The sequence below is a fragment of the Camelina sativa genome, chromosome 10 (assembly GCF_000633955.1).
Source record: "Camelina sativa cultivar DH55 chromosome 10, Cs, whole genome shotgun sequence".
NCBI lineage: Eukaryota > Viridiplantae > Streptophyta > Magnoliopsida > Brassicales > Brassicaceae > Camelina > Camelina sativa.
The window spans coordinates 22,620,897-22,639,194 of NC_025694.1; the positions used below are offsets into that span (position 1 = coordinate 22,620,897).

The window sequence follows — 18,298 nt, forward strand, 5'->3', positions numbered from 1 at the left end:
GTTCTATCTTGATTCCAAAGCAGAACCAAATTGAAACCACCAAAATTACAACAATATCAAACCAAAATATATGTCTTAATTTTTTTGATACAGTAAACATATTTGATATAAATTCTAACAAGATTTAATGAAAATTATAGTTTAGAAAGACAAAGAACACAAAGAGACATATTTCACTATATTTTCTTACATATAATAAATAAATATATATTTGGATAATTTTATAGAATTACTAATTTATAGTATTGATGGAACCATATATTTACATTAGGTTTTCCAAAAAAAAAAATATCTTATTTTTAACCAATTGTGTCATAAATTACCTTGAGACCAGATAAATTAATAATTTATAGGGATCATTAATTTATCTAGTATTTTACTGTAGATATTTTATTGTAATAGTAATAATCTTAACACCTCAAATCTTTCTATCATGTTCTTTCTCCGGTCCATCAAATAAATGGATTCAATTATTAGAAAATTCATATGTATTCTTTTAAGGTAGATATTTTAATTAGTAAAAAAATCAAGTATATCATGAGAAATCTCAATCTAGTCAAAATTTTAAATGTAGTTGACTATGAAATATATAAAAATATATTTACATATATATAGTAATTTATCAAGTTTTAATATATTGGTTGTATTAGAGCATCTCCAACCCCACTCTATTTTAGAGTCAAATCTCTATTATAGAGTAACATTTGCTCCAACCCTATTCGATATTTTACTCTAAAATAGAAAAAATGATAGGATTGCTCTATATTTTACTCTAAAATAGAGCAACTCTATTTTTACCTCTATTTTTTTACACTAACTCTATTTTAGAGTTAAAAATAGAGTAATACATTGGAGCAAAACAATGCTCTATTTTTGAGTTACTCTATTTTAAAGGAAAAAATAGAGATATACATTGGAGATGTTCTTAGAAGTTCTGAAGTGCTATTTTTCTTTATATACAAACTAGAACCATAATTAATGATAGTAACAAAAATAAATCAAGTGTTGACTGCTTTTGGATTTTCTCTTTAATGTATTGACAATAACCATGGTCTCAAAGTAGATATTTTAGTATTTAAAGTATAGTATTCAAATTTTGTATAAATTATTTAATTACACACTCAAATAGAGTAAAAAATTCGCCATTTATTATTAATTCAACTGTATTCTGAGATTTCTCAATCTAGCCAAAAATTTGAAAATATAGTTGACTATGCAACGTATAAAAAGGTATTGTTTCATTTGTATAAAGTTATTGTTTTATTATTATTATTAATTTCGATATATCTACAACTTTAAGAAAGAATATGAAATCTTGAAGTATATTTATATTATTACCTAAATCAAATAAAAATGTCTTAAAATTGCTAACTAGACAATGTATAGAAATATATATTTTAGAGATTCAAACTTACTATGCCAACGGGAGTTTGCGCGAAATTAACCGTAATTCAAAAAATATAAGGTAATGAAAGTTAAAGAGAATCTAAACACATAAGCTTAAAAATATATATGATTATTGGTGTAGTTGTGGTAAGATTTTCTACTCGTTTTTTTTACACAAATTCAATATAATTAAATACAATTGTGTCACCTTATACAAAGAAGTTGCATTAGAAACTATCATCTATCATCTTTCTTTCTCTCTAGATCTGTCAACTTTCACCATAGTTTATAGTTCAATGATTTTGAATATTTTTTAAACTCTAAATTGTTGTGGTAACTTTTCTGAGAAGGATCTGAAGACAAAAGCGACAGAAGAGGAAAACAAGAAATATAGATTAAGATGATTCAAGAATGAAGATTGTTGCGGATGAATGTGATGATTGGAAAGAGTGGTTGCCTACACTAGTATCCAATGCAAATATTGAGTTTTCTGAACCGACCAAGACAGACAAGCTGATACAAGAAAGAATATGTCTTGGTTTGCTTGTAAAATCTCGATTTTTGATTCGAAATGAATTTTGATCAAACACTTTCTTTTCCCATCATTCACATTCATCTATAACATATATACTCTTTTTTTCCACAATCTTGAATCTTCTTTAAACATACTCTTTTTTTCTTTCTCCACAATCTTTGCTGCTCTCATCTCCCAATTCTTATATGAAATGTTATTACAAATAGCCTATGATTGTTAGGTGTTTCAGTGATACAAAGTTGAGGGAACAATCAGCATTGTCATCATCAAAAGCTAAAAATTACTTTGATAGAGCAATGAATTGTAGTTTTTCATTTTATTTTTTATTTTTTTGGGCAAACACATGATTTCAATCATTCAAACCAAATCAAGGTACAAAGATGGAGATTCAAAGATTCCAAAGTTTAAAAGGTTAAAAAAGAAGGTATTCCCCGATACCATAAACAAGAAGATAAAAGACATCGAGATTAAACCCATGAGAGCTTTGAAACAAATGCTATGAAGCAAATAGGAACATGTGAGATCATGGAGGCTCGAATGATCATCATCGAAGGAATTGATGGATGACAAGATTGTCACGGTCAACAGACACTTAGACGTTCTAGAAGGAGCCAAAACCAAACAACTCGCTGAGACGAGGTACACTAATAGCGCAATGACAGAGGTTCCAGGGACCATGGTTTTAAGGTCCAGGGTAGGCGGATGTGAAGTCCAAATCAAAAGGTAGCTTCCGTTGGAGCGAGGGTAATCTTCAATCCATAGGATTCAAGGGATGACAGAGGTACTGAAGTAAATTGGCTTGAAGTCGTCGAGTGAGTGAGATGGATTGTAGGGCAATAGACCATATAACTTCAAGCCATGATCAATGGTCAATTAATAACCTAATGTGTACTCAACCACGATCTAGTGGAATCATTGTAATACTTTAGGATCGAATCCTCAGAGACCAAACAATTACACTATGAAATTATGAAGATTAAATATATATAGCTAAGACAAAAGAAGTTTGTGTTTGAAAGTCACTAATAGAAGTTGTAAATAAAAGAGTGTTAAAATCAATCACTAAAAAGCATTGGGCATAGGGAATTATCAGGAAATATGATAACAAATGCATATAATTAGATAGGGATGCATTAAACACCGTTCTCGAACTCAAATCACAGTTGTAAAGCTAACCCACTCTCGCAGCGTATCTAAGCAATGAATTTACTAAACCCTAAACTCTCGTTAACCAAGCAAGCATTAACAAGTTTGGGTTTGATTAGTTCACAAGGTTCCTTAACTTCAACTCTCGCTAAGGATCACTTGCTCACCTATGTTCTTTTTCAACAACTCAACAACACTTTTGGTGCCCCGATGGATTAAACCTAACATCTTAATCTAGATGATTAATATAGCTTAAGCATTAAGAACAACAATAGATGAAGAACAATAAGATCAATCCCTAATCTAACAAAACTAGCATCAATTAATCATAGAAACCCTTCTGAAACCCTAAACCCAATTGAGAAACTACTCAGACATGGAGAAACAGAAACAACAAATCAAAGATGAAGAAAACATAATTGAATTGCAAAAGAATAGAAAATAGGGTTTAGAAATCTTCTCCAAAGTGTCAAGAAGGATTAGAGATCTTCTCCCTTCAGCTCTCAATACAGAATAGTCTCAGAAAATAAAGCTTATGACCCTGGAGGCCGAGCCTTTAACATAAATATCAAAATAAAACCCCTAAAGTCGGTTTACTTCAAAAAATGAAAAGTTGCTCCTGGTACGGGACTGGTCGATCCCGAATGAGGATCAGTCGATCCTGGATGTTTTTCCTGTGTTTGTTTCATCTACTTGCTAGTCCGATCAGTCTTCACCAAATTGGTTCCAGATGCGTGTTTTTATCCCCAAAACACTCAATTTCCTCCAAAGTAACCTAGAACCTGTACACACTCACAAAAAACTAAAAAGGACACACTTTGACTCAATAAAAGACTAAAAAAAAGGTAAAAACTATAGTTAAAACCCTATAAAATACAAATACATCAAGCCATTACAAACAGGCCTTCCAATAAAAACGAGAGCCAGAAGATGCCAATGATATATGTCAAACTATAAAAATACAGGTGGGTTCTGTCTCATTTGGAGCCCTCGGCCTAGGAGATTAAGAAATCCACACAAAGCATGTAGCCAATATGACAAAAGAAGATGCATAGCAGGCCTGGTTGATTTAGTTTTTAACAACACGAACAAAGTTAGGTTGAAGAAGGATGGGTTAAGCTTCGATTCCAAGCTCTTGAGGGTATGAGACATTTCCATTAAGAAGTTAAGTTACACATAAATAGGCAAGCTCTTGAGGGTATGAGACATTTCCATTAAGAAGTTAAGTTACACATAAATAGGCAAGCTCTTGAGGGTATGAGACATTTCCATTAAGAAGTTAAGTTACACATAAATAGGTTCAGGAAACCGGGGGTATGGGATAAAGAATTGAATCTTCGACGCAATAACAAAAACCTAATAATATTTGAAAGGTTACATCAGAAAACCGAATCTAAAGGAATAAACTTCAAAGTCTCTTAATCAGTATATAACTATATTTACATATTTCAATTAATTTCTCTAAATCAGAAAAGCCTAAAAATAAACTTTTTGTTGAAAATTTTATATGCTTACTATATGTAATATACTTTTAACAAAACTGTTTACTTTCAATAAAAAGAAAAGGTATTTTTCACAAACCGAAAACATAATTTGACAATGATATCTAGTGGAATCAACGGAGTTACTAAGTTATTTGGATTGTTATTTTTCATAAATTATAGTAAATTTTTATGATGATTACTTGTATTCGCTATTTATTTTGAATTAGAGCAGGGATTAAAGATTAATCTTAGAAGAGGAGTTGCAATCCACATATATATCCTCTTTCCAAGTATTCAAATGTACGGAAAGCAAAAACTCATATCCATGTGGTCACATTGTAAATGAATATGCATCTAGAGGTAAATGATTCATAACCTAAACCAACATTGAGAATATTTCACCACATAAGAAACCAACATTTCTCTCTTCTCTTTCCTCCACCTCATCACTTTTTTTTTGATAAACCCTATCGGCTGATCCGGTCAGCTTCGGTAGAAACGCACGGAAATGCTTCAAAGTGGACTTCTCCCCGAAGGGTCACCACAATGTATGTCCCGAATTTGGAATGCTTTCCGACTAATGCCAAAAGTAGTCAGGCGGCCTGCATTTCTGACTACTAAGTAAACCAATTGGGCCAAGGCCCAACTGACAGACTTCCCACACAACTATGATTTTTGTTTCCAGGGTGGATCCAACCTAGGTTAGTTCCTTTCAACATTTCCCTAATTATCTCTTACCACTGGACCACAGCTGTGCGGGACCTCATCACTTTTTATTTTCAATATTTACCATATAATCCACATAATAAAAAAAACATTAAATCTAAAGTTAATGCATCAATTAATTCATTCATTTTTGTAATAATTTTTATTACTATTAAAAACAATAATTTAAACTAAAATATACACCAAAAAAAATGAAAGAAAAAAACTTACTTGATATGTATATACTTAAGTGAAATGTATAAGATTACTTGAAATATAACATATTTAAGAAATCTTATTCTGAAAATCACACACTAAAAAACAAAATAGTGAAAATACTAAGAAGAAATTTGATAAAGCTATTTGTAATAAAAAAAACATTCTAATATTAGTGATCGATTGTAGAAGTTTAATTAAAAATTAAAGATAATTCTACTTTTAGTAAATACACATATTTAAAACTTAGAGTAATTCTTATGAGTTTGTAGATTTAGGAGAATCAATATAAAAGAACACTATATAGAAACATAGTAAACTATACATATTTTAGAGTAGCAAAAGTTATATATTTGAATATAATTTTTCTTTTGTCAAGGTAAAATAAAATGTAATATTTGATGTTATGAAACGACCCGACCCGTTTTTTTATTTTAATAAACGTATAGTACAACATTGTTAAAGAAACTTCGCGACAAAAAAGTGGGTACATTCTCTAACATTTTTTTACATCTATATTAGTAAGTAATGATCACTCAGCCGATAAAAACAACATAGTATTGGAAGAAAAAAAAAAGATGAAAAATAGTTATGATATTTCTTTATAATCAATATATTATAGTGAAATAATAGAATGTGAAAAGAAAGTAGATGCAAAAGATATCCAGTGTATACCGAAAAAAAAATTATGAAAAAATGTTAAACGAAATAGATAATTTATATATCGATTAATAAAATAAATTTAACATTTGTATAGAATTATATTTTTAGTATTAAACAATTTTAATTATATTCAATGAATCGTATTAATAATAATAAATTATAGTTCTGCGCAATGCGCGGATTATAAATCTAGTATTGTATAAACCAAAGCGGTAACAATCGGAGAAGTCTTGGCCATAAAACTGGAAAATAATGACAGTGTTATTATTTTTTTAACCGGATGTAGATGGTTAGCCTTAGCCAATTGAAATACTTCTTCAATGTATAGATTGTTGTTTTGACCAATAATGGTTTTATTTTATAAAATTAATAAAGTAAAATAAAATAATAAACTTAAAATTTTGAAGAGATAAATAATAGAATTTAAGAATAATATCTTATATACCCCAATAGAGAGAGGTAAGAAATCTTGTCCAGCCAGTAAGATAAAGTGTCAATTCTAATTATAGTTACATGATATATGGAAGATTTTTTGTTTTTGTTAACAAATATTATACAAAGAAGGAATTGTCCAAACTGTATATCTTGTTATATAAAGAAGGAAAATATATTTCTTGTTATATTTCTTTATTTCTTTAAATAATATACCAATAAAAATATTTAGTCCAAACCAAATATTTTCAAACTTGAATTAGATTTTACCCAAAACGATCTTTTTTGTTTTAAGTTTGTTCCTTTGCACATATTCTTCATAACCATTAAGCAAAGACTTCGTTTGTACCATTCAAAAGCTTATAATTGATTTGAAACTGGTTAACGAATAATTGGTTTGAAACTACTATAATGTTTCCTTGAGACTTGTAATATGTTAATATAAAATATCCAACATCGGAAAGATATGAAATGATTTAAGTAATATATAAAGGTTAGGGCATCTCCACTCAATGTCAATTGGTTTTGAGTTGGAAACCCACTGTAAAGCCCAAATTTAATATGGTATCAGAGCAGGCTGATTGTTGGGCCACCCCGTGGATGTTATTCCCTCATAGGCACACGTTTCAGATGGTCATGAGGGGAAATATTAATATAAAATATCTCACATCAGAAAGCTGTGAAATGATTCAAGTAATATATTAAGGGTTAGGGTCTTTCCGCTTATTGCCAATTGGTTTTGAGTTGGAATTCCAATGTAAAGCCCAAATTTAATACAATAAAGAAATATTGATAAAATAAAAATGTTTTATAAAATAATCTTTCACCCAAATCAGTGATGAAAAATACCATAACATATTGTCAAAATTTTATTTCTTATCCCATATAAGCATTATATAAATAGGGAGCTAGCATAGAAAAGAAAATAGAAACCAAAGTCCTCTTAGTACTTGAGACCAAGAGTGAGTTCAAGAGACATGTCTTCTTCACCATTTGCACCATCCCCAGAAGCAATGACATCATTGTCTCTGTTTTCATTTCTTCCCACCTGCCATAAAATATACATCTATATAATTCATATGCATCGAATCCACAAGTTGATGAAAATGAATACTTTATAAGGTAAGAAATGCAAAAGAATAAAAAAGGAAAAAATACCCTTGAAGATTGATAGAGAGACTTGCAAGATACTTCCGTTGGGGTTACCTTCTTAGTACTATCCAATTGTAGCATAGAAGAAATTGAAAAAGATAGTTGACTAAAAAATTACCAAAAAAAATAATTATGCAATAACCCAATTTAATTACTTTTGTTGATTTTGGACAGCATCTCGAACACATTCATAGATCTCAAGGTACTGTTGAGACTGCCTCTGATTCATGTTCTGTATCATTCTCCTTTCTGCAGAAAAAGAACATATAAACTCACTATGCACTATGTTGAACATCAATGCATGTATTGCCGTATGCAAAGTTTCAACGCTAACATGTTTATTTAACTCTAAATGGTACGATAGTTATTTACCTTTTACAAATACTCCTTCCTTCTTGTTCCTATACATCTATTGAAAATAAACACATATATTTAATTAAGTACATAGATGCATATATAGCTTTTATATGAATATATATCATGTATAGCTAGCTAATCATGTATGTAGGAATCATAAGGACCTGGAGATGGCTTTTAATTTGTGATAAAGTAAGGTCTGCTTCACCCATATAGTTCAAAATTTTCTTAGGTGTTGCCGCTGCAATCAAGAATATTAACTATAATGAATCTAAAAATGATATATACAGGAAATTTGATCATGGATAAGATATAATCATCAAAAATAATGCGAGGGGAGATATCTTAATGAAAGAGACGGTTGATTTGATGACGAAATTTTGGGATACTCTGTTTTACTACAGAGGAATCGACTTTTTTTTAGATTTAAAGAAAATCGCTTACTTCTTTCCCCACCAAGAAATTCAACAGCTTCAACAAAAAGCTGATGACGATCGTCCGTCCAGTGCATACGTGACATTGTTGACGTAATGTAAGATCTAACGATCGCGTCTCTCGTCGGATTTTTTCTCCGGCTAAACTCTTAGCTAATTTTATGTTTTGTTTATAAAAGGTATTGTATATATATAATATTGTTATGATTAAAATATTCATATATAATTCCCAAAGAAAAATAAATTCAATGTTTATTATTTCTTTGTTGTCACTTGTAATTTCTTATTTAATTATTTCTCCAAACAAGGAAATACAAATTTGCACATTTTCTTAAAGATATATTTTATGACAGCTCTGAGTTGTCTTTTATCTAATAATAATATGATGTATGGTAGGATTTATACTTTTCAAATCAAAATTAATATTATCAGATTTATCTTCTTTTTATATTCTAATATAGATTTATATTTATGTAATAATTTTTTTATATTCAGAACTCATTTATGGCATAAGCCTTGTTGTTTATTATCATTATTTTGAACAAAATGATATTAATAATTTAAAAAACATCCAAAAAAATAACACACACACACACACATATATATATATATATATATATAATCAAGAAGCAATAAACCAATCTCATTAATCAAATAACTAATAAACTAATAAATGATACCAATAACCATCAACTCAGTAATATCAAGAAGCAATAAACCATCATCCTAACATCATTTTAATGATCCACTCTAGCAACCTAATGGAAACCAGACAACAACACATCAACGAACCATTAGAACATCCTCCTCTTTATCGTCTTGATTCTGCGGTCACACTTTACATTTATCTGCACCACAAACAAACAATTGATGCAAGAGTATTATCACAAATATTCAAGGAGGCAATCCTCCCAGATACTGGATTATACACACACGTAATTGAAATCTCCGATCAACAAACAACAAGTAACTCAATCAAACCATGCAACAAATAAAAGTAAATCATTGCTAAAGGATGGTGTCGAAAGGATGGTGTCGACCGACACCCTCTTAATGAAGGTTGGTGCGGACCGACACCTGCTTGACTTCTCCGGAAAAATCTTAGTAAACTATATAATTATTAATATAAAAATAGTTTGTTTTGGGTGGAATCAAATCCTGTTTTTTATGAATGTAGGGATTAAACTAATGGGCTGGTGTGTTGTGGCCAATGGTTAGAAGAAAAAAAATAGTTTTTTGGGTGATTCGTTTAATGGAAGTCGTAAAATCTAATTTTTATGTATATGAAGAAAAAAAAATTGTTTCTAAGAAATTGAATTACAAAAAGGCTACGTTAACCTATTGCGACAATGTATTAAAAACAAAAAAAAACAAAAAAAAAAAACTCAAAGACACGAGTTAAAATAGGTCAAAGTCAAAGACACGAGTAAGCACCTTCTTCATAAATCTCTCTCTGGTTACTTTGCGAAGAAAACAAAAGGAGCAATTTTGAAGAAGCCATGTCCGCTTTGTCTGTGATCGAACAACGACTGTTAAAGTGGAACAAACTCGGGTCTTTATTACCCAAACCAAACAAACCTCTTATCCCCATTGGTCGTCTTAACGAGCTTTTAAAAGTATGTGCTAATTCAAGCTATCTAAGAACTGGCGAATCGATTCACGCTCATTTGATTGTCACGAACCAATCATCTCGAGGTGAGGACTCGTTTCAGATCAATTCTCTGATTAATCTCTACGTGAAATGCGGAGAAAACGTTCGTGCACGCAAGTTGTTCGATTTAATGCCTGATAGAAATGTTGTTTCTTGGTGTGCGATGATGAAGGGTTATCAAAATTCTGGGTTTGATTTCGAAGTTTTGAAGCTTTTTAAAAGTATGTTTTTTTCTGGTGAATCGAGGCCTAATGAGTTTGTAGCTACTGTAGTTTTAAAGTCTTGTTCAACCTCCGGGAGGATTGAAGAAGGTAAACAGTTACATTGTTATTTTCTTAAATGTGGTTTGATCTCTCATGAGTATGTACGGAATACTCTTGTCTACATGTATTCTTTGTGTTCGGGAACCAGAGAGGCTTTTCGAATTTTGGATCATCTTCCTTATTGTGATCTTTCTGTGTTTAGTTCGGCTCTTAGTGGTTATTTAGAGCGTGGTGCTTTTAAAGAAGGGGCTGATGTTTTGAGAAGGATGGCTAAGGAGGATTTGGTTTGGGACAACATCACGTATTTGTCTACTTTACGGCTCTGTTCCAATCTCAGAGATTTGGATTTGGCTCGGCAGATTCATAGCCGAATGGTACGGTTTGGTTTCAACACTGAAGTTGAGGCAAGTGGTGCACTCATTAATATGTATGGAAAATGTGGTAAAGTCATCTATGCTCAGAAAGTTTACGACGACACACATGCTCGAAATATTGTCTTGAGTACAACGATCATGGATGCTTACTTCCAGGATAAGTCTTTCGAGGAGGTTCTGAATCTGTTTGCGAAGATGGGAACTAAAGATGTTCCTCCTAATGAGTACACTTTTGCCATTGTGTTGAATTCTATTGCAGAGCTGTCGCTTCTAAAACAAGGTGATCTTATTCATGGTCTTGTTCTGAAATCTGGTTATAGGAACCATTTAATGGTTGGGAATGCACTGGTTAACATGTACGCTAAAAGTGGCAGCATTGAGGATGCAAGGAAAACATTCTCAGGCATTGCCTTTAAGGATATTGTTACTTGGAACACATTGATATGTGGATTCTCACATCATGGATTGGGGAAGGAAGCGCTTGAAGCCTTTGATAGAATGATGTATGCAGGAGAGTTGCCCAACCGCATAACTTTTATTGGTATTTTGCAGGCTTGTAGCCATACTGGTTTTGTGGAGCAAGGGCTTTATTACTTTGACCAGCTAATGAAGCAATTTAATGTTCAGCCTGATCTACAGCATTATACATGCATTGTTGGACTTTTGAGCAAGGCTGGATTGTTCAAGAGGGCTGAAATTTTCATGAGAACAGCTCCAATTGAATGGGACGTTGTTGCATGGAGAGCTTTGTTGAATGCTTGTTATGTTCGTCGGAATTACAGTTTAGGAAAGCAGGTAGCAGAATATGCCATTGAGAAGCATCCAAAAGATTCAGGAGTTTACATACTGTTATCTAATATCCATGCCAGGTCAAGGGAGTGGGAAGACGTGGCGAAAGTGCGTTCTTTGATGAATAAAAGAGGTGTTAAGAAGGAGCCTGGAGTAAGCTGGATAGGGATACGTAATCAAACCCATGTGTTTCTTGCAGAGGAAAACCAACACCCGGAGATTGATCTGATTTATGCAAAGGTGAAGGAAGTTTTGTCAAAGATTAGGCCATTAGGGTATTCGCCTGATGTTGCTGGAGATTTCCATGATGTAGATGAAGAGCAGAGAGAAGATCACCTCTCTTATCATAGTGAGAAGCTAGCTGTGGCATACGGTCTGATGAAAACGCCAGAGAACTCACCATTGTACGTTACTAAAAACGTGAGGATATGTGATGATTGTCACTCTGCAATTAAGCTTATCTCCAAGGTCTCAAAACGATACATAGTTATCAGAGATTCCAACCGGTTCCATCATTTCCGTGATGGTAAGTGTTCTTGTTGTGATTACTGGTGAAGGTTTTGAATCGAAAGCTGATTAGTGTGACGGAGACCTCTTGCTTTCTCTATTGCGGCCTCATCATAAGTAGTGATAAAATAAGTTGCTATTCATTTCTTGAGATCTCTAATCATCAATTTGTAGGTGTAAATAGTGTCTAACAGTTCGGTTTTTGTTAGGCTTAGCCTCTATGTTTTGGCAGATTATTCATGTCTGTGACAATTGTTTCCAAACTCATTGGTTTTTAGGGGGCTTTTGATACGAAAGTTTAGAAATTTATACATGGTTCTGAGACAACAATATTAACAGACACAATCTCAAAGCATGCATAAAGAAAAGAAGTGATACGACTTCAGCAGAAGTTGTTCTCCATGAATTTCACAAATCCATAGAAATCGATTCTTCCGTCTTTATTTCCATCGAATGATCTGATCATTCTCTTGCAACTCTCAAGGTTAGATCCTTGCTTGAAGCCAAGGACAGTCAAAACTCTTTGCAAATCTATTGGATGGATAAACCCATCTCTGTTTTCATCAAAGACATCAAAAGCTTGTTTCACTTCCTCCAAGCTTGGCTCTTTCTCTTCAAAAATATTGGAAAGATCCTCGGAACTGTATCGTTTTTGAAGTCCCTCGCTTCCTGGATAGGCGAGAAGTCCTAAACTCTTCATCACCATCACTACATCTTCTCTGAAAAGACCGTCATCTTCGCGTTTGATCGAAGTTTGGAACTCGAGATCTTTGCTCTTCTTCTCGGAAACACATTGCTGGTGGTGCTGAAGAAGAGGCCAGAACCTTGAGAAAAAAGTCTGAGCAAAAGAAACCCATCTGAAAAAACTGATGAGGAAGAAGTTGATCAGACCAAACAAAGGGAAAGAAAAAGAAGAGGACTGATCGCATTTAGAGAGTGAACTCTTCTTCTCCATGGTTATAAAGCTATATAACTGGTTCTCAGTCATAACTTGATGTTAAAGTTATATTTTTGATAAAACTAAACTAGGCAAATGAATGAATCACAAAGTAGTAAATGTTAAGGAGTAGATGTGGGAGATATGAGTTTGTTTCATATCATGATATGAGTTATATATATATATATATATATATATATATATATACATGATGAATAAGTCAATGTGGACAGAGTTTTGGTGGATGAGGCAAAAGAGAGGAAGTTGCAGTTGGAAAGGGAAAGGGGAAACTTACAAAGAGACTTTAGTGGTAAGGATATGAATAAATTATGAGGAAATTTCTTGTGCACTACTTATATGATGGAGGAGCTGTTTTTTTGTACTTATATGATGGGAAGCTTGGTCAGATTACTATTAAATTGTATTATTTACACCTAATGTGTGGTATTAGAATTAAGGTTTTGATTGGTGACCCTTACATTAACTGTAAAGCTTAAAATTATGTCATATGTCTTATATAATACGGTTAATGATTTCTAGACGTATAATTAGTTTTCTAATCAGTTATATGTAGACCAAATCAACATATTTTTGTTCATGATTTGAATTGTCAAGTCGTGTGGTTCAGTTTATTCTCTTGCTGTAACTAGTCTTGCAAAATTTTATACCAAAATTTCATATGTGGATATTTTACTTTGTTCTATACCCGAAAATATTCACTTTTTTTTTGTTTTTTTTTTTTGGTCAAACCCAAAAATATTCACATGTAACGATTTTTTATAAAAAATTTGCCAAGACTATTTAGACAGAGACCCACGTAGACTAAGGAAATCATAAAAGCAAATGAAAATTTGCTATAGCTTGATTTCCACAATTAAAGTAATCGTTTTCTTGCCATTTATCCGTGACTTGTTTTGACCAAAGTAATCAATTAAATGATGACTAATTGATACTCCTACTTATGAAGAAAATCAAAGTATTTGAAACAGAGACTTATAAACTTGGGTTGACTTTTAGTATAACTTGAAAATGTATTTGGAGTTGAGCTTGTATTAACCGCTCATGCTAAAGGCATGCTTGGAGCAGTTAAGAAAGCTAAAGAAATTTTGAAAACGACTTCTTATGCCTACATGCTCCAACACTATGACAATTTTTGTGAATCCAAAGATTCATTACGAGATAATTAGTCCTCAGATTTGGAATGATACAAAGAGCAAGGTAGGTATATTTGTTGTTGGAATTAGAATTGGCGGAACTATCATCAATAATCATAATTCACAGGTTATTGGTGTAAAATCCACCAAAAACGGCATACTTTCAGGTAGTAAAGCGGGACCTCACAAGATTCAAGAAGTTGGATTTGGATTTATACCTAAGAATCTGGATCCAAAAATTGTGGATGAAGTCATTTCAAGTGAGGAAGCTATATAAACCACAAAGCAACTAGCTCTTTAGGAATGGTGATTTAGTCTTAAAATCATATATAATAGAAAATATGTATTTGGTCTTAAAATTATGTATTTATCGCGTTATCTCTCTATTGTTCAATGTACAAAATAAACACATATTCTATATAATATGATTTAAAGACTAAATGATCAATCATCATATTTTTGGCATGTAATGTTTTAGAAGGTTTTTGATTGTTTGACAAATAGTGTCAGTTAAACATTTTATGTCTTAAGACGTTTTAAAACAAACTTCTCAACATACCAAAAAACCAAAAAAATTATTTTATTCTAATACCGTTTTATGGGCCTTTAACACAAATTTTTAATCTTTTTATTTTTATAGAAAATAATTATCAACAAAATTTAATTTAAAAACTTTTATTTACTTCCTATAAACATAAATAATCGCATTGTTTGCCATTAAGCCTTGTATTTTTACATTAAAATGGTATCATATACTACTTTGATTTCAAATAATCCAGTAGAATTACATGTAAAACAAATTGAGTAGAATTACATGTAAAACAAATTGGTTAACTAAATATGACAAGTATGAATTTGTAAAAAAAATGGATTATTAACCAAGAGAGTAAAAGCTCAAACTTCATGTTTAATAAAATATGATGTGTTTTCATAACATATGGAGGATGAAAACGGTTCTACCTGATGGGCTCATGTTTTAATTAGGCAATTTGAAGCTCTTTTGAATGTTGGAGGGAAATGGATATGGACGAGTACCTGTTAGTGGATGATCTTATTGAACTTACAACAAGAAAGATACGTGATGTTTATGTTTTCCAGTTCCATAAATTTTGATAAAGAGTAGATCTATTAATTTATTTTTAAGTGAGAATGACCAAGATTCCAATCAAACAAAAAAAGAGATATTTAAAATTATCGGATACATGTATTTAGATTTTTAAAGTCAAAATATTTGAATATTTTTTATGTATAAATTTATTAAAATAATAGATAAGATTTGTTCATATATAAACATATTATAATAATGAAAAGAATAATGTATTACTGAATATAAAGTATATAATCATATATTGAAATATTGGTGTATGTTTTTAGAATAAACCTAGTAAATATGTCTTCAACTAATTTTTTTAATTAATTTGAAATTTTTCTATCAGAACTAAATTTTCAAAATTTTAAAAAGTACATTTAGTATTATTTTAATATTATTAGCTATTTTTGGCGATTCTAGATGTGGGTGATTTGCCCATTTGGGGGGGTTTGAATAAGGCAAACACGAAATAATGTCACAATTGCAACTAATCTTTCCTTAGTAAATTTCCTTGAAACTGGAATTGAACAAGGTAGGTAGCGGCTTTCTTTTTCTTTTGGCGTTTTTCACAAACTTTTCTACTAATTTGCTTATTTTATCAAATCAAAACGTTGATTCATTGGTTGTTTTGGTCAATATGAGATTTTCTAATATAGCTGACTCTGTCAATCCATTCACATTCAGTACTGGTTCTTTATCAAATTATATTTTTGTTCAGCTTGCGATATCTTCTCTTCATACTTCACGCATCTACACATTGCTTATGTTGTCAATAGAGTCTTCCCATTTTTGCATCAACCAAATTTTAACCCATTAACTTGCAGTGAAGTGAATAAGAGGGTGTTACGTTATTTTCTTGGTAATCGCGACTGCGGCTTGCTTATTCAAGACAACAGCTACCATTACAAGATAAAAAGCTAAGAATTCGGCTCCTATAAGTAGTAGCTTTGTTTTGAAATCGTCTGTGAGCATATATACAAAGACATGATCGGCATAAATTAGATTCGTAGCTTACCAAACAAAGATGAATTTGTGTGGAAAATAAGTTATTTCTTGCAAGATTTATTTAACTACAGTTTTTGGGGTTTTCCATATATGATACAACAAACTTTTCACTCTGCAACCCAAAAAAGAACTACTTCTCCCTCGCTATGTCAACCATTATACATATACACACATACCTGTGTATATATATTTTTATATATAGAGCTATATGTACAAAATGACTCACCTGCTTTCTTGGAACACAAGACTGAACCCAAAAACAATCAAATCAGCTTCTTAATTTCATCTTTCCTTTTATGATGTCTCATGGAAGTTTGTTGACCTTGAAAGAGCAGCAGGATTCGCTTGCAACTCCAGTCTTCTTCCCGGAAGCTTTCCTTCAGAAAGACTGCTTTTTTCTTTGGTTGATGATCTGAAAGCTCCGAAAGTGTCTGCGTTTTCGTCTTTTTTGATCCCTAATGTCTCCCAGATGGAGCTTTTAGCAGCTTCCTCTGGATCATCGACTCTCAGCGTCTTGGGAACCCACAAACATCTCTCGGGTTTGCTTTTCTCTCTACCAAGTGACTCAGTTTCTTTACAAGCTTCAGCAGCGTTCTCGTCACGTGAATGTTTACCTAGTGTTGGAGAATTTGGACTGGAGCCAGATGGTGAATTAGGTTGCGGCATCCAGGTGAAACTGTTCCATGCCCCTGGTGAAACTCCCGGGCAGCTCCAGTAAGCAGGTGGAGGGTAAAACGGTACAACCGTCCATGAAACTCCGTTCCACGCATACGGCCAAGCTGGTGGTGGTCCAGGGAAGCATGGAACTTTTGGCAATGGGCTGATTGTTCCAGCCTCTTCATTTGGCAATGGGTTTAAAGGAACCGTAATCTTCAAACCTTCATTAGGTTCTTGCAATGTGGTTTGTGTTTTCAGCATTGACTTCTCAACAAGATTCAAACCAGAAGCCATGGACTCACAGAGTACTGAATCAGAGCCAAAAGTGAGAAGGTTCGCACCATTAGGATGTTGAAGATCGGTTCTTGCCGCCTTCTGCAAAGCTTCCGCAGATGTTATGCTAACATGACGGTTATAATGAGAAGCAGGACTCTTGTTCTTGCGTCTCCCTGCACCAACCGGAACATTCCTCATCGTTCCACCAGCTGTCCAATATCTCTGACATTTCTTGCAGAAATGACGAGGTTGGTTAACATTATAGTTGTTGTAGTAACAGAACTTGGTTTCCATGCTGTTACATCGCGGACACGGCAGAATCTTGTCAGGTTTCTTTAACTTCGCCTCTTGAGAGCAAGCAGTAGTAGTACCACCACCCGTCTCATTCGGTGACGACTCTTCATTCGTCTTTGCAGCCTTTGTTGTTTCTGTTTTGTCAGTCACACCTGATGTTGCAGTAACCGCATTAGATTCATGCTTCAATGACTCTTCCTGACACTCATTATCTTTTTCTTCCTGGATTTCCTGAGAACAACATAAAAACAGATTCACAATGATATTCACAAGAACCAGTCAAAGAATTCATTGTTCTGTATCTTACTTAATCAAACAAACAACAAAACAGAAGCTAAAACTAGAAGCATCAAACGATGTATCATGAAACTTATGGTTTTAGGTATCAAAGACTTAAGCAAGTTTAAAGCATCAACAAAATCAGAAAAGCTTATTTGTTAATCTAGTGGTTTAGATTGGAATAAACCCTCAAAGTTCTTCAACAATTCAAGATGAAGAACTTGACTCAACGAAAGAAACAGAACAGATTGAGATCTCGAAACACTTATTGATTAAAAAAAAAAAAAAAAAAACTAATTTGAGAATCTAAGATTTACAATTTTTGTCAATCCCCAAAAAGTGGTGAAAACCTAGTTCAACATAAACATACCAAAACCAAACCTTTTCCCAAAAAAAAAGCTACGGATTTGGACCAATCTAAGATCAACCCATAAATCATTTCCATTAAACAACAAATCATGGGTAATCAGCAAAATCAATAAAGGAAACGATTCACAAATCACAAAATGACA

The 18,298-nt window shown here is 32.4% G+C and overlaps 3 protein-coding genes across 3 annotated transcripts in view; 1 reads left to right on the forward strand and 2 right to left on the reverse strand.

Moving 5' to 3' along the window:
• Positions 9,901-12,274, forward strand: LOC104719611 (pentatricopeptide repeat-containing protein At5g39680-like). Its single transcript, XM_010437562.1, has one exon. It carries the CDS (start codon positions 10,010-10,012, stop codon positions 12,140-12,142), a length of 2,133 nt encoding a protein of 710 aa, XP_010435864.1. The 5' UTR covers positions 9,901-10,009; the 3' UTR covers positions 12,143-12,274.
• LOC104719612 (probable calcium-binding protein CML45) lies at positions 12,362-13,180 on the reverse strand. Its single transcript, XM_010437564.1, has one exon. The coding sequence runs from the start codon at positions 13,080-13,082 to the stop codon at positions 12,477-12,479; it is 606 nt and encodes a 201-aa protein (XP_010435866.1). The 5' UTR covers positions 13,083-13,180; the 3' UTR covers positions 12,362-12,476.
• The window catches only part of LOC104719613 (cyclic dof factor 2-like), a 2,489-nt gene continuing 454 nt past the window's right edge, over positions 16,264-18,298 (reverse strand). Inside the window, exon 2 of the mRNA XM_010437565.2 lies at positions 16,264-17,738. Within this exon, the coding sequence (XP_010435867.1) occupies positions 16,575-17,738 (1,164 nt within the window). The 3' untranslated portion in view covers positions 16,264-16,574. The remainder of the gene's footprint in view (positions 17,739-18,298) is intronic.